At 38.9% G+C, this 21,221-nt stretch overlaps 1 protein-coding gene and 2 pseudogenes across 1 annotated transcript; 1 reads left to right on the top strand and 2 right to left on the bottom strand.

Annotated features, from left to right (window-relative positions):
- Positions 1 to 4,009: 4,009 nt before the first annotated feature.
- On the bottom strand, positions 4,010 to 7,821 carry LOC126602749 (IAA-amino acid hydrolase ILR1-like 2; annotated as a pseudogene).
- Positions 7,822 to 13,356: 5,535 nt separating this feature from the next.
- Positions 13,357 to 17,485, top strand: LOC126605137 (subtilisin-like serine-protease S). Its single transcript, XM_050272504.1, has 11 exons — positions 13,357 to 13,859; positions 13,945 to 14,039; positions 14,207 to 14,304; positions 14,392 to 14,550; positions 14,903 to 15,014; positions 15,104 to 15,632; positions 15,710 to 15,804; positions 15,898 to 16,140; positions 16,225 to 16,339; positions 16,430 to 16,616; positions 16,746 to 17,485. The coding sequence occupies exons 1-11, from the start codon at positions 13,764 to 13,766 to the stop codon at positions 17,309 to 17,311; spliced, it is 2,295 nt and encodes a 764-aa protein (XP_050128461.1). The 5' UTR covers positions 13,357 to 13,763; the 3' UTR covers positions 17,312 to 17,485.
- A 155-nt stretch (positions 17,486 to 17,640) lies between these two features.
- Positions 17,641 to 20,542, bottom strand: LOC126605145 (uncharacterized; annotated as a pseudogene).
- Between the last annotated feature and the right edge of the window lie 679 nt (positions 20,543 to 21,221).

Here is a 21,221-nt window from a genome sequence, read left to right as displayed (position 1 = left end):
TAGGCGGATTTAAGTAAATTTATTATATCTTATAAGTAAGTGTTTGTTCATATCTAAAAAATACATAATTTCATTTGGAATTATAAATTAATCAAATTTAAACATTAAATAATTTTTTTAGGCAAGAGTTTTAGCATTTTAGGTACATAGTAAAAATTCATATGGTGTGATCTTAAAAAAAAAAAAAGAATAATAAAACATTACAACAAAAAAAATAAAAAAGAATGAAAAGTAATAACGGGGTTAAGAGTGGAAAAGGAAAAGAGTATAAAAAGTAGTAAAAAAAATTGTGGAGACCATTTCAAATAAAACGTGCAGGCTGCACCTATAGAAAAAAAGATGGTGGGACCATCTTAATTGAAATTGTGAATTAAAGTCAGGTTTGGGAACAGAGTCGTCTTCTTCGCGATGCCTACTTTGCAACAAAAAAAAATTGTAGATTTCGCTGTTCCGGTGCCTTCACATAAGCCCGATTAGTCTTCGCCCATCTCCGCCTAGCCCTACCCAAACTTGCATATCTCCATCTAGTCCCGTCTAATCCCGTCTTGCATCCACCTAATGTGCTCTCCGATTTTGTAGTCGATTAGGAGTAAATCGGGTCGGTTGGCTACCGTCCAGCGCCTAGGCGCCGCTTGAGCTGATTTTTAGAACAATGGCCTATACCTGATGATACATATTTGCTCAGCTCACCCGTGGGCTTTAGCCCATGTTTTGGGCCTCGAGCTTAATTGTTTATTTTTTGACAATTTGGGTTTTATATTTTTTCACCCACACTTTAAATTTGGTCTGAAGTCCAAATAATTAATTCAATTATAATTATAGACCTGAAGTTATGTTTGCATATTTTCTTGTTGTATATTTATGTGTGTATATATATATATATTTGCGTTTGTCTGCAGGAACATATGAACCTGAAGTTCATAATTATTTCAAAACCTAAAGTTTCTAGAAACACGCCTTGTTTGAAAACCTAAAGCTTTCCTTAAAAACATCACCCATGAAAACCCGAAGATTTTTCATGCGAATTTAAACCAATATATGTCTATTAGAACCTGAATGTTCTACTCATATGTGAATGGATTGATATTTTTCTCCATTACACTAATCACATCTTGTCCTTTATTTTGTGATAGGAACATGTTGAATTTGAACAAACTTGACTTCACTGCTTTGGAGGTCTCTGGAAAGAACTACCTTAAATGGGTCCATGATGTGAAGCTCAACCTCACTGCAAAGAATTTACGTCCTGCCATTGAAGATGCGATGGACAACTCAGTTGGCGAAGCTGAGAAAGCCACTGCCATGATCTTCATCCAAAGACATATTCATGACACATTGCAAACCGAGTACCTTGCTGAGGAGGATCCAAGAGCACTATGGATCGCTTTGGCTGATCGTTTTGATCACCAAAATGACATCTTCTTGCTTGAAGTAGGACATGACTGGCAACATTTGCATTTCCAAGACTTTAAGTCTATGAATGAATATTGTTGATGCACAAAACCGGAGGGGTCTTGGAACAAAGTAAATCCGACTGTGAATCTGCAAGAAAATAAATAACACAAGATGTATCGTGGTTCACCCCAAGGTTTGGGCTACGTCCACACTGATATTGTATTTCTGAGGGAGAGAGAGAGCTCTGAATATGAGAGTGAGGGCTTTGAGAGAGCTTTGAGCTTTGCTCTGAATATGAGAGGCTTGAGGATTGTGAGGGTGAGGATGCCCTTTTATAGAATAAGGGCTCCTTCCTTTTTTACATATTGGCCCATTCATTTATTACATAATTACATTTGAGTCCCCCGAGTATTTATACGAGATCTAAATACGGAGGCCCTAAGTATGGTATAAACAATAGTCCCCAAAGTCTTCAGTCAAGAGAGTCTTTTGGCTGGAGACTTAAAATTCAGTCTATGTGTGGGCCAAAGTAACTAGATGTCGTCTAGAACTGATACTCGATATGAGGCGGTGCCCAATTTGAAATGATGCTCAACCAGAAGTAGCACATGTTGCGAGGTTGCTTTGCTTGTGGCTTATGTTGCCTTGGTTAGCTCGGTTTGTGGCGTTGAAGGTGAGGGAGTCCCTTTTATAGAATAAGGGTTTGCTCCTCAATACATAAATGATGGCTAGAGTTGATGCTCGCGGTGAGGTGGTTGCTCAGCAGACGGCGATGCTCTCTAATGATGGTGAGAAAGTCCCTTTTATAGAATAAGGGCTCGCTCCTCAATACATAAGTGATAGGTGCTCTCTAATGAAAAGTGAGATAGTCCATTTTATAGAATAAGGGCTCCCTCCTCAATACATAAGTGATGGGTTAGGAGTGATGCTCGCAGTGAGGTGGTTGCTTAACAGGCGGCGATGTTCTCTAATGATGGTGAGGGAATCCCTTTTATAGAATAAGGACTCGCTTCTCAATACATAAGTGATGAGTGCTCTCTAATGAAAAGTGAGGGAGTCCCTTTTATAGAATAAGGGCTCGCTCCTCAATATATAAGTGATGGGTTAGAAGTGATGTTTGCGGCGAGACGGTTGCTCAACAGGCGGCGATGCTCTCTAATGATGATGATGAAGTCCCTTTTATAGAATAAGGGCTCGCTCTTCAATACATAAATAATGGATTAAGTCCCTTAAGTATTTTTCATAAGGCCTAATTGAGGCCCAATATATGGTACATAATGTAGTCCCCCAAGTCTTCAGTTAATAGGGTCTGTTGGCTGGAGACTTCAAATTGAATCCATGTATAGGCCGGAGTGGCGGTTGTTCGGAGGCGGTATTTGTATACCCTGCACTGAAGCTTTGTTGGTGAAGCTTTGCAAGTGAAGCTTTTGAAGCTAAAGCTCTGTAAATGAAGCTTTTGAAGCTGGAGCTTTTGTAAATGAAGCTTTTGAAGCTAGAGCTCTGTAAATGAAGCTTTTGAAGCTAGAGCTTTGTAAATGAGGCTTTTGAAGCTGGAGCTTTTGTAAATGAAGCTTTTGAAGCTAGAGCTCTGTAAATGAAGCTTTCGAAGCTGGAGCTCTGTAAATGAAGCTTTTAAAGCTAGAGCTCTGTAAATGAAGCTTTTGAAGCTGAAGCTTTTGTAAATGAAGCTTTTGAAGCTAGAGCTCTATAAATGAAGCTTTCGAAGTTGGAGCTTTGTAAATGAAGCTTTTGAAGCTGATTGACATGAGTGATGTTCATGAATGTTTATGTTGATTGACATGAGTGATGCTCATGGATGTTGACATGAGTGATGCTTATGAATGTTGACATGAGTGATGCTCATGAATGTTGACATGAATGATGGTCATGAATGTTGACATGAGTGATGCTCATGAAATGTTTATGTATGATAGACATGAGTGATGCTCATGTATAATTTTGGAGTACTGGACGTACTTTTGATCACCTGGTTGGTGATAATAACGGCAGGATGCCGAATAATTTTGGAGTACTGGGCGTACTTTTGATCACCTAGTTGATGATAATAGCAGCAGGGTGCTGAATAAATTTGGAGTACTGGACGTACTTTTGATCACTTGGTTGGTGATAATAGAGGGCTTGGCTTTTTTGGGCATATGGGCATTCACAATACAACATTCCAGCCCATTATGTTGCTTGCCTTTTTTTTTTTTTGTTTTTTTTTTGTTTTTTACCCTATGATGGGGATTATACAGATATCTTCGAAAGATGAGAAAAATAAATTACATCATTCAAAAATAAATTTGATCCTCTGCTCAATGGGTCACGCCCATAATGCTTTCACCATCGCAATTATGTTTGCTTCTTTTTATCTTCTTTTCCTTTCTGCTTTTGCTTTATGCTTTTACTTTCTCTTTTCCCTTTTGTAGAGGGCAGACAAGGAAATCATAATAATAGGAAGCTTTATCTTTTATTTTTCTTGATCTCTCCGCTTATTCTTTGTCCACCTATGTTGCTTTCCTGTGATGCTCATCTTCTCTGTCCACCCATGTTGCTTTCCTATGATGCTCATCTTCTCTATCCACCCATGTTGCTTTGCAAGGGCGAGAAAAACTTACACCATAGAAAGAGATAGCTTCCTCACTGAGGGTAGGAACAAAGTTGAACATGCATTGCTTTCTGTCCTAACCAACTTTCCTGCAGATTCTAAGACGCGAGTAGTAAATTCGTACGCAGCTCGCATTTCAGCAATGCCTTCAAAACCAAGAAATTGATGTTCACTGGCAATTTCTGGCAATATAGATGAACCAACATAAGGAGGTCTAGGAATGTGATTTGGAACGGGAAGTTGTGGCGACACCCTTCCACGCCTCAATGGCGGCCTTCTTCCAATCTTTGGCGCAAGCTGCCGAGTCTCACGCTCTCTTTTAATTCTCATGGCCTTCTCCAACCCTGAAAGTCTCCGAGCAAACACAACGAGGTTCTTTCGACAAAAGGAATATTTTCCATAGGTGGAGAGGGAAAAGCTGAGTGGGGACCCGGCGAAGAGAGTTGACTTCGTTGAACTTAGTAAGACATGGCCTTGGCAACCATAAGAAGGAGCTGAAAGTTGCAGACCTCCGGCGACATCCATTTTTTCTCTCTGTAACTCTTTGCTCTTGCTCTTCCTTGCACAGAGAGAAGAGGGAAGTGGGAGAGAAAGAGAGAGAGAGAGATATAGAGAGATTTACTGGTTTCTTCCGGCTTAGAAGTGGGACTCAAGCTGTGATAAGTTCCCCTGACTTTCACACTGTAGGGGATCACTTTTCCTGCTTGACCTTCTTGTATATAGCCAACTGTTACAACTCTGGAATCAAGCGGATATGTCTCTCGAGACACAATCTGTTGGAGTGTAAGGGTTATGGAAGCTACTGCAGGAATTGGGTCCCTAGTCTCATGAGGGGATGACCCGTGCCCTCATTTTCCTTGTATAGCAGCCTCAAAGAGCTCTACGCCAGCAAGTATTGCCCCGGGCCTCGAAGCTATGGCACCAGTTGGTAATGATGGTGAAACATGTATGCTCAAGATGGCATCAATATCATTCAAAACACCGTCTTTTAGCATATGGTAAGCACCGGCATAACCTTCATCTCCCGGCTGGAAAACTAGTTTCGCGGTTCCCTTCAACAAATCTTTTTTGTTTTGAAGCAACTTGGCTACTCCGAGTAGCATTGCGACATGAGAATCATGACCACAAGCATGCATCTTTCCATTAACTTTGCTCTTGTAATCCCACTCTACCAATTCCTTCAAAACAATAAAATTGGTTTCGGTTTCTCTTGTGAGCTTCTGCTTTTTCTCTCTCTCTAGTTCCTCTTTCTTCCCCACTGACTTTCTTCGCAGTGTGGTGTCAAACTTGAAAATGATAGAGTTAAGCGTCTCTTGGTTTTGCAGATCTTCGGTGGACAGTGGTGAAATTTTATGAAAAAATGAAAGAGAACCGACATAGTTTTTTTTGTGTCGTTTCCCACAGACGGCACCAAATGTTGATGCACAAAACCGGAGGGGTCTTGGAACAACGTAAATCCGACCGTGAATCTGCAAGAAAGTAAATAACACAAGATGTATCGTGGTTCACCCCAAGGTTTGGGCTACGTCCACACTGATATTGTATTTATGAGGGAGAGAGAGAGCTTTGAATATGAGAGTGAGAGCTTTAAGAGAGCTTAGAGCTTTGCTCTGAATATGAGAGGCTTGAGGATTGTGAGGGTGAGGAGACCCTTTTATAGAATAAGGGATTCTCCCCTTTTTACATATTGACCCCTTCCTTTATTACACAATTACATTTGTGTCCCTCAAGTATTTATACGAGATCTAAATACAGATGCCCTAAGTATGGTATAAACAAATATAATTTTGAAATTTGTCAAATCCGATCACTTCTCAAGTTTTGTAAAGAACTTTGACCGAAGAGGATATCTTGGAGAATACCTATTTGACCTTCTCTGCTACTAATATTGTCCTGCATCAACAATATATAGCTCAGAAGTTCACTAAGTTCTTGGATTTGATCTCTGTTTTACTTCTCACTGAAAAGTAGAATCAGCTGTTGATGAAGAATCATCAGGCTCGACCTATTGGGGCGATTGTTTTGCCTAAAACACACTATAGCATGAACCAACGCCCAAAACACCAAAATAGGTGTGGTAAGGGTGGCTAGAAGCCACCCCGTCAAGGTCAACAAAGCCAAGGCCCATTTAAAGAATGAAATAAAGCCCAGAAACGCCCTAACCTCGCTCCTAAGGCCCCAAACTTCAAGAATAAGGGAAAAACACTTGAAACCATAGATGCGGATAGGTGCTATTGCTGTTGTTCAAAGGATCATTAGTCCCATGTTTGCCGAACTCCCCAGAAGGTTGTAGTTAAATATCATTCTCGTCACAAGAAGTTTGAATCCAATTTTGTGCAAGTGGATGAACAAGAGAGTACCAAGATAGAGGTTTCTGACTTTCAAGAGGCCGTTACACCTATGAAAGATTAGAATCTTAGACAAACTATTTTTCTAGTTGAAATTTTGACAATGGGGTCGAATTCCACCTAGTGGCCGAACCCCCTTGTGTTTTTGGTTAATTTTGAACAATTTTCCTTTATGTTTGGATTATTTGTTGGTGATTTGTTTTTGGATATTAAGTTTTAATTAATTACCATCATTGAATACTTAAAATTATTTTGAATTGATATTTTTTTTTAGAACTTTTATGCATGTGACCGATTCAAATTAATTTTTATTCTAGGTATGACTAGTGGGGAAGTTAATTGTCTAGCGGATAGTGCAACCACGCACACCGTTTACGTAAACACATCTATTTCACTAACTTCATACCTAAGAATGCACATCTGACAACATTCTCAGGTCCATCCAACTTGATCGAAGGATACGGTAAAACATGTATAATGTTGTCCAATGGTACAATTTTGACCATTGATGAGGCACTTTATTCTCCACGTTCCGGAAGAACGTTGTTGAGTTTCAAGGACATTAGAGATAATAATTACCATTCTGAAACCTATGTAGAAAGTGGAGTTGAATTTTTGTACATAACTTCCTACAAATATAGCCAAAAGCGTATTCTAGAAAAGATTGAGCATATCTCGAGTGGTCTGTTTACTACAACCATACGCCTCATAGAAATTACACTTTGGCACGAAATTACACTTGAGCATATCTCGAGTGGCCTTACCTCTGGGACGCACGAAATTACACTTTGGCATGATCGTTTGGGACACCCTAGATGAACAACGATGCGCCGTATCCTCAAATCATCACACGGGCATCCACTAACTCAAAGTTTAGGTTCGATTCAAGAAATTGCATGTCAAACCTATTATATGGGAAAGCTTATTATTAAGCCTTCTTATCACAAGATTCGTTTGAATCCTCATATTTTTCTACAAGGGATTCAATGGGACATTTATGGACCAATTCACCATCTATGCGAACCATTTAGATATTTTATGGTTTTGGTTAATGCCTCCACATGTTGGTCACACATGTGCTTGTTGTCCATAAGAAATGTTGCATTCTCCAAACTGTTGGCTCAAGTTATCAAGCTCAGGGGCTCAGCACCTTGATTATCAGATCAAATCTATTCGATTGGATAATGTTAGAGAATTTACATCTAAAACTTTTGATGACTATTGCATGTCTGTTGGGCTTGAAGTTGAACATCTAGTACCCCATGTTCGCGCCTAAAACGACCTGGCAGAGGCATTCATCAAGCGCTTACAAATGATTCCTTAACGTTGGTCATGCGTACCACACTTCCCATCGCTGTTTGGGGCCATGCAATATTGCACGCAGCCATATTGGTCCGCATGTGGCCTGCTGCAATCCAACCATATAGTGCTCTTCAGTTGGTTACCGGATAAGAACCTGACATATCGCATCTGCGTGTTTTTTGGTTGTGCGATCTATGTGCCGATTTTGCTGCCCTTACGTACAAAAATGAGGCTTCAGCGAATGATGGGAATCTATGTCGAATATGATTCTCCTTCAATCATTCATTACTTAGAACCTTTGATAGGTGATCTGTTTACCACTCGTTTCGCGGATTGTCACTTCTATAAGACAATCTTTCCGTTGTTAAGGGAGATAAGAACGTCAACGTTCCTAAAGAACGACGTGAATTATCGTGGACGACTCCCACTTTGTCTTATTTAGATCCCCGAATAGTTAAGTCTAAAACTGAAGTGCATCGCATATTAGATCTTCATAACATAGCTCAGAGCATGCCAGATGCTTTCACCGATCTGGCGTGAGTGACAAAATCACATATTCCAACTGCGAATATGCCTACAAAGATGGATGTACCAAATGTGCGACGGACTTCCCCTAAAGGCCTGGGACGCTAACTTTGGTGATCCACGTACATTAGCGGCTAGCCAATCATCTGCCCCTACACATAAGCGTGGCAAACTTCTTAGTTCAAAGGATTCACACCTCCGGAAGAGGAAACCCACGACACAAGCACCTGAAGAGCCTACCGTGAATTCGACTGTTGCTTACTCATTCTATCCAACTCATGAGAAAATTTTAAATGAAGAGATGAATCCACCTTCCGAGAATCATGAGATTTCAGTCTATTATGCTAGCTTAGATGATATGTGGTGTAGAAATGAGATAATCATCGACGATGCATTAACATATGCAGTAGCTATTGAGATCATGTTGAGTGATGGCATTGAACCCTGTTCTGTTGATGAATGTCGACGTAGAACCGATTGGTCAAACTAGAAACAAGCAATCCAAGTTGAACTTGATTCGCCTGCGAAACGTAAGGTGTTTGGACCTGTAGCTCTTACTCCTCCATATGTGAAACCTGTTGGCTACAAATGGGTTTTCGTTTTTAAGCGTAATAAGAAAAACAAAATTGTGCATTACAAAGCTCGTCGTGTTGCACAAGGCTTCTCACAATGCCCCGGGATTGACTATGACGAAACTTATTCACCCGTTATGGATGTGATTACTTTTTGCTACCTTATCAGTTTAATAGTTTCTAAAAAATTGAGTATGCAGCTAATGAATGTAGTAATTGTGTATCTCTATGGGAATCTTGATACAGAAATTTATATGAAAGTTCCCTAAGGACTTACATTGACTGGATCAAATATTTCTAAACCCCGAAACACGCTCTCAATTCAGCTGAGGCGTTCACTCTACAATTTGAAGCAATCCGAAAGAATGTGGTATAATCGTCTGAGTGAGTATTTGACTAGTTAAGAATATGTGAATAACGAACTATGCCCTTGTGTGTTCATTGAGAAGTCACATTCCGGTTTTGCAATAGTTATAGTATATATCAATGACATGAACCTTATCGGAACTTCTGAAGAGCTCACAAGAATTACCGCGCACCTGAAGTCGAAATTTGAGATGAAAGATCTAGAAAAGACTCGATACTATCTCGGTTTCGAGATAGAGCACCGTTCGAATGGAATCTTGGTACATCAATCGAACTACACCTGAAATGTGTTACACTGCTTTAATGAGGATAAAGTGAAGCTTTCGAGTACTCCTATGGTCGTTCGATTGCTAGATGCAAACGAGATCCCTTCTGTCTGAAAGAGGATGATGAAGAGACTTTGGAGCTTGAAGTTCCTTATCTAAGTGTGATAAGTGCTTTATTGTACTTAGCTCAATGCACTAAACCAGACATCTCTTTCGCTGTTAATCTTTTGGCAAGATACAGTAATGCACCAACACGCAGACTCTGGACTGGTGTTAAAGACATTTTCCGTTACCTTAAGGGTACTACGGATTTGGACTTGTTCTATCCCTACGGATCCTCAAATGATGCCGCACCTCCTTATCTCGAGTCGTTTCTTGCCTTGTTGGTTATGCTGATGTAAGATAATTATCTGATCCGCACAAGGCGCGCTCTCAAATAGGTTATGTCTTTACTGTTGGAGGCACCGCAATCTTTTGGAGGTCAACTAAACAGACCTTAGTTGCCACTTCGTCTAACCATGTTGAAATTCTCACCTTACATGAAGCAACTTAGGAATGCTTTTGGTTGAGAGCACTTGTGGGCCATATTTGAAGCTCCTCGATCTTTACCCCATCGTTGATGTCCCAGTGACGATCTATGAAGACAGCGTAACATGCATCGAACAGATCAAGAAGGGTTACATCAAAGGAGACAACACCAAGCACATTGCGTCGAAGTTCTTCTTCTCACATTAACAACAAGAGTATTAAAAGATTGAAATCACACAAATTCGTTCACAAGACAATCTGGCTAACCTCTTCACCAAATCATTACCGAAGGCGACGTTTCAGGAGCTTGTTCATGGAATTGGTATGCATAAACTTTATAAGTTGTAACATTGCTAGTTCTCTTTGGAATTGTGTTAAACTCAGAGGGAGTATCCTGAAGTATACTTGCTTAACCTTAATGTACTCTTTTTCCTACGATTAGGAGCATTTTTCCCACTAGATTTTTGCTACCTAACTAGGTTTTAATGAGGCACCCACATTGGGTTGATCATATCCTTGATGACGTCTCGTAGACGTTTCATTTGACTTTGCATTACTCACGCATTTTTCCTTAAACTATGGGTTTTGTCCCTACTTGGGTTTTTACCATAGCCATAGGGTTCTTTAGTGAGACTTACTTCCTTATGCAAGTTCCTACCTTATTGATAATTCGACTTCCTCAACCTCTACATGATGCCGAATCTACTTCAGTATTTACACGCTTAAATGGGAGTGTTATAAACTTTCTAGTTTAAGTGTGATTGTGTAAATCCTAGATTATATTTGATTCTAGTTATTCTTTCCTAAATGAACTTGTATTCCTTGGGGATGAAAAATTTCTTCTCTCCCTATACCACATCCTCTACACATAATTATACACAACCCTACAAACACATATCTTTCTCCAATCTCTCTCGTTGCTGTCGGCCCCCTTCCCCTGTCAGATAAAATAGGCTACAACATATATCACGTTTTTTTTTATTTTCTCACTATTCTATAAGAAAATTCCATTTCGCTCGAAATATGTTTTCAATTACATATCAAAATCTAGCATGAATTAGTAGTCCTCCAACTTTGCAAATATGATATTATTTGTTTGGTGGAGAGAAAATGAATTAGGGTACGATAATGCTAAGGAGACCAAATTTGTAAATCAAATGATTTGTCAAATAAGAAACAAACACTTTAATCAACACTTAATTAATAATTCAATCATCTACAACTACGTTATTTGGTTTGTAAATTTGGTTTAAATTTTGTTCTCTCTAGCATTATCCAGTATAGTATTAAAGCAACACGCAATAGGAAAGATTAACATAATTGCTTGCCTTATTAGTGAATCGACAATCGTCTTTATCAACTTGTGAGATTGGATGCCTTCAGGTCTTATTGCTTGGGAGAAAACGGAAGGGGATCCGCCGGATCCCTTCTTCCTAATCCACCAAATCAGTGGACCCATGCCATTAAAATTTGATCCAATGACTACAAGTAAGGGTCAATTTTAAAAGTTATAATAATTTCAGCCGTTGGATCACATTTCAATGGCATGGATCCACTGATTTGGTGGATTATGAGGAAGAGATCCGAAGAGGATCCCTTTCCGGAGAAACATCATTAGCAATGATTGTGCATACGATACCAAGTTATCATTTGACAATTATATATTATATATTCATTATAATCATAATTAATGGTGATCTTAATCACCATCATTACCAAACTCACGGTAAAGTGTTACCTTTACTCGATTTGGCATGCTTCTGGTGGATTTTTTATCGTTGCAAATCAATAATTATAATACGTGGTTACTTTTCAACTTCAAGATTAACTTTGTATGAGCTGTTAGTTAGGTAGAGTTTCTAACTTTAAGCCTCGATTATGATTATCATTCGTTTCAGTTTGGTCCAAGTTGTGAATGTGGTTGAGGATAGAAAGTTGCATTCTGCGTGTTTTTTACTTAACTTTTTTTATCTCTTTCCTTACGTGATTTATCAAGAGACGAGAAAGTTATCGATGTAGTTGAGTTTAGTAAGTACTATTGAGTAGGTAGATACATCTTTGTGTGCACATCACCCTCAACAGCTCAGCCATTGCGTCCAATACTTGACTGGTTTTGCTTGGCAGATGAGCTTTCAAGAAGCTCATAGTGATGTATTGACCCTCCAAAGGAATGAATAGTTCCTATCATGGCAGTCTTTAATTTGGTGGAAGAAGTTATAAATTTCGATCACATAAACGATAGTTGCTGATAAGGGAAAGTGATAAAAATTATACTAATTAACGATGATTATGTGATCTTATTATTTGTTAATGGTATCAGTTGAGTTTCCTTAATTCAAGGCTAATTGTTTAGTCATGTCCATATAATTCTGCAAATAAAAAAGAATTATTAATTCATTATTTGGGGATTAAATTATAATTTCCCCCCTTTTTAGGTACTCTGTTTAATTGGCTTAATTTATTCTGCAGTTTATATATTCCTTCAATCCTTTTCTCAGCAGAAAAGAAGCTTCAGAAGCAGAACATTGCAGCATATGCCCGTTAATCTACATATTCCACCATTATTTTTTAATTAACAACGAGTTACAGAACTACCATCACAAGTTCACATCGTGAACTGAACCCCATTAACTTTATTATGATATATATATATTGGGCAAAGCAAATTTTATATTTGGGGTGAAAACCCCATAATTGTTGTGTAAATTATATAGTTATTATTTAAAGGGCCACGGGTGTACAAATCTTAGAGATAAGATAATTATGGAATCCATGAGGAAGTTGGTTACGATGATGATGGAAATAGCCAAATAGGCCTAAGTAATCATACTTGGTCACATTCTATTAGAATGTGCAGCTGTAGTAAGTGGTGGATTGTCTTGGTGATTATGGTCTTTTTCTTCAACTCTTTTTGTTTTGAGTTCAAATCTACTCCCTCCTCTTAGTGTAGATTAGTGTAGTTTATCGCTTAAACTAAAAAAAAAAAGTGCAATTGTAGAAGTTAGATCCACTTAACTTATTTGGTGCTTCAGTTAAGGTGTTAAATATTAGAATCCTTCAATTGTATTGCATGTCCTATTCCTTCCGTCTATTAAAGGGTAAAATTGTCGATTCAAGTGCGACACGTGAGGCAATTGATATAATAAAATTGAAGGTTAAAGTGAAACACGAATACAAGTTCTTGAAAACATTAGACTTACCCAAACTAACCTAAATTTCAAGAAGAGAAATTCAAACTCAAGTACATATGAAAAACACATCGCTTTAACAATTTAGCTACGTTCATATCCACCTACTTTTACTGATTGATTAATTGAGTAGCACATCACATTTTGTACAAAAATGGATCATTGACATCATCGACTTTGGTGGTTGAGCATGTCTACAAAAAGAAATGATCTAATCAATATAAACGGTAAGTAAACGATAGACATTGTGATGATGATGATGGAGTGAGTTGCTTGAGTGAGTGCTCCCTCAACTGTTATGTTTGCCCGCTTTTTATTCTTTTGCTTTTTTAACGGTCCGGGTTTCAGGGTTTCACTTTTTGAGGTTGGTTCTCTCTGGTTTTCCCACCGCTCACCCACTCACTCACACTCTCAGTCTCTCACCCCTGCCCTGCCACTAATCTTGCCTTCAAGTTTTATCATCATCGGCGGTTGCTTTGCAACTGGGTAATTTTATGCAAAAGCCATCATTCCCTCTTTAAAAAAAAAAAAGGAGCAGACTTTTCTCTCCTTATAAAAAGCCATCTTCTTCTTCTTCCTCCCTCTCTTATCCAACTGTTTGGCTCCCTCTTTATATTTTTCTCTCTTTTGGGAAAGGAAATAAAAAAAGTGGGGCACTTGAAAAAATGGGGTCTTTTTGTTGTAGTGGGAGAATTAGCAGCATTCTTCTTCTGTTCTTATGTGTTCTTGCTGCTGAAATTAGCATTTGCCTTTCATCCAAGGTAAATTAAATTCTGGGTTCCTTTAATTTTATGTTTTTCTTCTGTTTTGGTGTTTGTCAGTGATCTATTTTTCTTGGGTATTTAGGTGTATGTTGTTTATATGGGAAGCAAAAATGGTGAGGATCCAGCTGAGATTTTGACACAAAACCATGAAATGCTTGCTTCTGTGCACACTGGAAGGTCAGTTTTTTCAGAAAGTCCTTTCCTTTTTTCTTTCATTTAAATAAAAATCATTTGTGTGTGTCTATATATATATATATATATGTGTGTGTGTTTTTTTTACTGATTTGGGTTTGCTTGTTCATCTCTGATTGTGTTGGTGAATTGCATCCATGGTGTTTGAACAGCATGGAGGAAGCTCGGGCATCTCACATTTACAGTTACAGACATGGCTTCAGAGGCTTTGCTGCCAAGTTAACCGACCTCCAAGCATTCCAAATTTCCCGTAAGTTCCCAATCCACCTCTAGGAATTATAATGTGAATAGAAATCCTTGACTTTGTGATTAAAAACATGGTAAATTGAATTGACAGAGATGCCAGGAGTTGTTTCGGTTTTCCCCAATTCGAAAAGAAGCTTGCACACCACTCATTCCTGGGATTTCATGGGCCTTTTGGGTGAAGAAACTATGGAGATTTCTGGGTTTTCCACCAAGAACCAAGTTAATGTCATTGTTGGTTTCATTGATACTGGTAAGCACTGAGCTCCGAGCACTTTTTTTTTTTTTTTAGGATTATATTTACCAATTTACTCTTTCTTTTGTGCACCTAGATCTATAACACAATCTCTATTCAGTAAAATATGGTTGTTCAGTCAACTATCATTGATTCATGGCCCATTTGTTGACTTAAGTCCCTGTTTTGTTTATATTATAAGGCGTCTTATCTCCTCTCACATGACTCATGTGGCACGAACGTGCCCCATCATTTTTGCTTTCTGTACACATGAATGCTTTTGGTCTGATTGAAGTTATTTATGACACTAATTGTTTAAAGGGAAATAAATATTTCCGTTAATAATATTATTATTCACTGTCAAGAGCAGGAATTTGGCCTGAATCTCCGAGTTTTGATGATGCCAACATGCCTCCGGTGCCAGCTAGATGGAAGGGGCGTTGTCAATTAGGAGAAAAATTCACTGCTTCAACTTGCAACAGGTTGTTTCGTGGTTTGAATGGATTGTTTAGTTTGTTTCATGGACGTTTACGATTGGTAATCTCAAATGGTTAAAAACTTTTTTCCATAGGAAAGTGATTGGCGCTCGATACTATAATTCTGGTTATGAAGCTGAGGAAGAGTCAACAACCAGAGTGTCATTCAGATCACCAAGGGACAGCTCCGGTCATGGCAGTCACACAGCCTCTATAGCTGCTGGTCGGTATGTGTCAAACATGACTTATAAGGGATTGGCAGCTGGAGGGGCAAGAGGAGGTGCACCAATGGCTAGGATTGCAGTGTACAAGACATGCTGGAACTCTGGTTGTTATGACGTTGACCTACTAGCGGCCTTTGATGATGCAATCAGAGACGGGGTTGATATCATGTCTCTGTCTCTAGGTCCTGATGCTCCTCAGGGAGACTATTTCAGTGATGCCATTTCTGTCGGATCATTTCATGCTGCTAGTCATGGAATTTTAGTGGTTGCTTCTTCTGGAAATGAAGGAAACCCCGGTTCTGCAACAAATTTAGCCCCATGGATGCTCACTGTTGCAGCAAGTTCAACAGATAGGGATTTCACTTCTGATATCATACTAGAAAATGGTGCTAATTTCACGGTAATTCTATCTACTTGATGTTTGAGAGATTTGTGCATTATTTTCGCAAGCCTTATGAGTTCTGAATGCTTGATTAGGGTGAAAGTCTCAGTCTCTTCGAAATGAAAACCTCAGCAAGAATTATTTCCGCCTCTGAAGCCAATGCAGGGTATTTTACTCCGTATCAATCCAGGTGAATCAAAAGGTACTTGGAAGTGAGTTCTGTTTAGATGTCGATGCATAGGGTGCTTAAGTCACACTTTCTCTACTACAATTTGTGTTGCAGTTACTGTTTAGAAAGTTCCTTGAATAGAACCAAGGCCAGAGGGAAGGTTCTGGTCTGTCGACATGCTGAGAGTTCAACGGAGTCAAAGCTCACTAAAAGTATGCTAGTGAAAAAAGCTGGTGGTGTCGGGATGGTTCTCATTGATGGGGCAGATAAGGGTATTGCTGTCCCATTTGTCATCCCTTCAGCTATTGTTGACCAGAGGATAGGGCATCGTATTTTATCTTATATTAAACGCACACGGTTAGTCTTATAAACTAAAACATGAAGGTTCAAATTTTCTGTATTTGAGTTTTATGTTTAACTGATTTCGACCGTTGTGCACAGGAAACCCATGTCTCGAATTTTACCCGCAAAGACTATACTGGGACTGAAACCTGCACCTCGTGTTACTGCGTTTTCTTCAAAAGGCCCCAATTCATTGACACCGGAGATTTTGAAGGTAAATTATAACTGATGATCAGAAATCACAATGTACTGGCTTTGTAATCTATTATGTTATAGAAAACCTTATAACTATTTTGCATTGTAGCCCGATGTCACAGCTCCTGGACTGAATATACTAGCATCTTGGTCCCCAGCAGCAGGGAATAAGCAGTTCAACATTCTTTCTGGTACTTCCATGGCTTGCCCACATGTAACAGGAATCGCCACCTTGATCAAAGCTGTTTATCCATCATGGTCCCCAGCAGCTATTAGATCTGCAATCATGACTACGGGTAAGATTTCATTGGCTGAAACTACACTAAACTTGCAGTCAGTTTAATTCTCAAACAGAAAGTTTTCAAGTTATCCTACTTTGTGCCTAAGATTGTACCGAGGAATCTGACAACAATTGGAACTTCCAGCTACTCTTCTGGATAAGAACCACAAACCCATCCTAGTGGACCCTGAAGGAAGAAGGGGTAACGCATTCGATTATGGCTCAGGCTTTGTGAACCCGAAAAGAGTCCTTGACCCCGGCCTTGTCTATGACGTGCATTCAGCAGACTACGTAGAATTCCTTTGTTCAGTTGGTTATGACGAGAAGGCAGTCCATCAAATCACACAAGACAACAGTACGTGTAAGCAGGCATTTCGAACAGCGTCTGACCTGAACTATCCATCTATCACAGTGCCATATCTTGTAGGTAACTTCTCGGTAACTAGAACAGTGACCAATGTTGGTAAGCCAAAGCGTATATATAAAGCTGTGGTGTCCTCACCCGTTGGAATCAGTGTTACTATTGTCCCGAATCGATTAATCTTCAAGAGGTTTGGCCAGAAGATACAGTTCACTGTAAACTTCAAGGTGGCTGCTCCACCATCGAAGGGATATGCATTCGGGTTCTTTTCATGGGTAAGTGGACGATCAAGAGTTACCAGCCCCCTGGTCGTCCGAGTTGCACATTCAAACTCAGGGCTGCTGAGATAACAACCCACAACCCGCCCCGAAAATTAGATTAGGACCCTTGTTATCCTTGCAGATAATAGAAACCGTACACAGTAAGAAACCAATGCAGAATTATTATCAGATTATCTGTAATTTTTGTGGTTGATATGAGATTATTTGTTAAACCAAGTATATCAAAGAAATATTTATTTGTTATTTTCCCCCTTCACTCTGGATTATAGCACAATTTCTTTGTTTTTGCTTCCTCCGACGTTTTCTGTATCCAACGGAGCATCTGCTTTCATGTTTTGGTTCCGTGAATTGCAGAACGTAAATTTTTGCATTCAACGAATGAAGTTTCACCAACAGCATTAACACCAAACAAATACCGGCAGGCAGTTGTATACATATATCATTCATCTTTTCGAACATCAAAGTATGCCAAAGAAGTTAAACATTTAACACCACTCTTTAATCTTTGAGATCATACAGGATTGCATTTACAAGTGTGCAAATAAACCACAAAAACCGGTAATGATATCGAGAGATAAACTACGATAAATGCAATTCCGAAGGATCAACGAGCCCTTCTAACACAACAAGCTTGTCCAAAAGTGCATGCTTCTCGTCCTCAAGGGTCTTGACGTCATCTTCAACCTCTCTTAGATCTCTCCCCAACGCAAAGCTCTCTTCCTCCAGCAGCAAATACTTGAGCCTCAGTGCACGGTACCCGCTTCCAGATGGAGAGGAGTTGGGCAACGAATCTGAGTTCAACCTCTCGGGCTGCTGCTGGAAGGACGGAGAAACTTCGTTCTTTTTTCTTTTGGTTCCTTTCTGCCCTGCTTTTACCGGAGGTGGAGAAGCCCCGTTCACATCATTCCCTTGTTGCAAAAACAAGGGGGCCTTCTTAGTTGAGGGTTTCTTTTTCTTCAGCTTAGGAGTCGAAAACTCATCGGCCAGCGACATCTTCGGATCCTGCATTTATCACTAGATGCTGCAATAGTTGAATATCAGATTTCCCGATAAACAAGACTACAAAATAATAAGAATATTATTAAACAAATTAGAATGCTGAAACGGCTATAAAATCTCAAGAGGCTACATTGTGACGAACTTATTCTACATAGCTACAAAGCATTATATTTATAGAGAACAAACCTAACCGTAATACTCCAAGGCTAGGCCCAAATTAAACTTATCAGAAAACCCAAATAATATAATACCTAAAATACTAATATTTTTCAACACCCCCCATCAAACTCATGGTGGTATACAACATGGGTTTGCAAATAAGCAGATGTGGACTGGCTCCATTTGGCGGACAAGCGAACTGAACCTGACTTAACTAGCGAACTGGCAAACTTGACTTGACTTGCAAAGTGATTCCGATTCTTACATGTTAATGTTGAGAGTATAGAAAGAAATCACATGAGTGCTCCCCGTCACTAAACGGACGAGATTTTCATATCTCAGCTGTACCAACAAATGAACAACGTCAACAAATTCTGGCAACTATCACTCGACTGGTCAACACTCCAAGCACTAGAATAACGGTTACAAAACAATTCCAAACAGGCCAACAACTCGTGTGGACCTAAAAACAAACTTAACCTTTTTTCCCTTTGACCGTGTGGGCTTAAAGCAACATCATACAATTTTTTTTATTTCCTTTCTCTTTTTGCCTTTTTTTTCCCTTTCCTTGCTCCTCATTTTCTCTTCGTATACTTCATGGTCCCAAACTAATCAAACAAAAAACATCATACCAATAGTCAGATCAACAAGGCACAGCAGATGCAACTTGGCAGCAAGAAAAATTAGCAGCAACAGAAGAAACAGGCAGCAGTGGTGGTGGTTTGGTTGCAGCAGCAAGAGACGCAGATCGTGAGGATGGTGGTGGTGCGTAGCAGGTCTGATGTGGGCGAGAGCAGCGGGCAGACGGGTGTGTGGTGGCGGGATGGATCTGGGTTGCAGTTTGCATCGGTACGGCTTCAAGAAGGTGTGATGCGAGTCTGGTATAACTGAACAGGTGTGGCAGATCTGATGCGGGTCAAGATTCGAGCGGTGCAAGCATGGTGGGTTCGTGCAGGCGTGACTGGTCTACAAGGAACAGGAGTCACATATCATTATTTGTCAACAGAAACGCTGACAAACTGGCGATATGCGAACAGCAAATACAAATTGCAGCAGTGGGGTTCTAGTCTTCAGAGCGACGCGATACCCGTGGCTTGGTGACTCAACTTCAGAGTTCTAGCAATTTCAATCTTTTTTTTCTTTTTTTTTTTACATATAACAAAACCCTAACTTACTACAGGGCAGACAAACCAAAAAAACATACCATGACGAACTGATACGCAGCAGACAAACGGATGAACAAATTGATACCCACCAAGAACAAATTAAATTTGGCAGAATCGAATTTGCTTTGATACCAAGTTGAATATCAAATTACCCGATGAAGAAGACTACAAAATAATAAGAATATTATTAAACAAATTAGAATGCCGAAACACCTATAAAACCTCAAGAGGCTACATTGTGACAAACTTATTCTACGTAGCTACGAAGCATAATATTTATATAGAACAAACCTAACCCGAATACTACCAGGCTAGCCCAAACTAAACTTATAAGAAAACCCAAATAATATAATACCTAAAATACTAATATTTTTCAACAGCAATCACCAGTACACAAAGGATGAATGCATTAGAACCCCTAGCAAATCCTCATTGGTCCCCAAAATCCTTCACAATTGAAAATTCAAATGCCAAAGGTTTCAACTTCAAATCAAACGCTCAAAGCCTATAGTTTAACTCTGCGGAATTCCCAATTTTAACTAACTCTATGCAATTATACGAAAAACCCTAACCCTAAAAACCCAATTCAAGACATTAATCTTCATGCATATCTACAATAAAGCTACAATCTTTCTTCCCAGAAAATGTAAAATCAACAAAAAACTGAATGAACCCTAAAATTCGAATTCCATCGACTTAAGACATCAAATTTGGGAATTCAAATTCGAATTCGTTTCCAGCAGCGAAAAGTAACTGATTGAAGAATTGCAATCAACGGAAAAAGAAATAAGATTCCAACTAGGGGGTGGAGGAGGAAGTACCTGAAGACGAAGCTGTGAACTTGGGGGGTTTTCGGCACCGTTTTGCGTTGGGAGCGATTGTTGGGGTTTTGTTGTTTTTGCCTTATAATGCTGTCTGTGATCTGTGGGAGACTGTTTGACTCCACTATTGGGGTCGCCATGATTAAAGAAAGTCATGGTTTCTCTGGCTGGGAAGTCCTTTTCTTACTTGGATTGGATTTCTCTCGTTATTTTTTCGTTTTTCTTTTTATTTTCCAAAACCTCTTTTAATCCAATTATTTAGAAAAATTAGTTGTTCATGTATTTAACTAGTAAATATGTCACTTAAAACTATAGTTTAGTAATTTTAAATTCGATTCTGGTCAAAAAAATGAATTTGAATTATATTATTACTAACCTATCATGAAACTAAATCTACTTCCTTAAATAATATCGATTGTTAAAAAAAAAATATGATAAATGTCGTGATCCTGGTCAGCAAAATCATTATCAACAACTGTTTAAATGGAAACTCTAGGATGCTCTATGATGCTCCGAAATATTATGGTCACGTAGAGTTAGATTTGTTAATGTTGTACAAACAAAAACTCATTAACTATTTCAAGCTGTTCTAAAATATTTATTTTATAGATTAGATCTTGATACAAGTTATCGGTACTCTGAAAACACGTATCATTTATTATTTTCTCAAAATTAAGGAAATAATACTTTTAAAATAAAGTCAAACGTCTTTTCAATTTGTTAAAGGCCAATATACATTTTAAAAGGGTCATGAGTTACGCGTGTACATTCTTAAATAAGATTAATTACCTTAATCGGCTAATTTTTTGTTTACACTGGTCACATAGGCGTGTT

This window comes from Malus sylvestris, chromosome 15, assembly GCF_916048215.2.
Source record: "Malus sylvestris chromosome 15, drMalSylv7.2, whole genome shotgun sequence".
Taxonomy (NCBI): domain Eukaryota; kingdom Viridiplantae; phylum Streptophyta; class Magnoliopsida; order Rosales; family Rosaceae; genus Malus; species Malus sylvestris.
The sequence above is the reverse complement of the archived record's forward strand: the minus strand, read 5'-3'. Positions and strand labels throughout refer to the sequence as shown.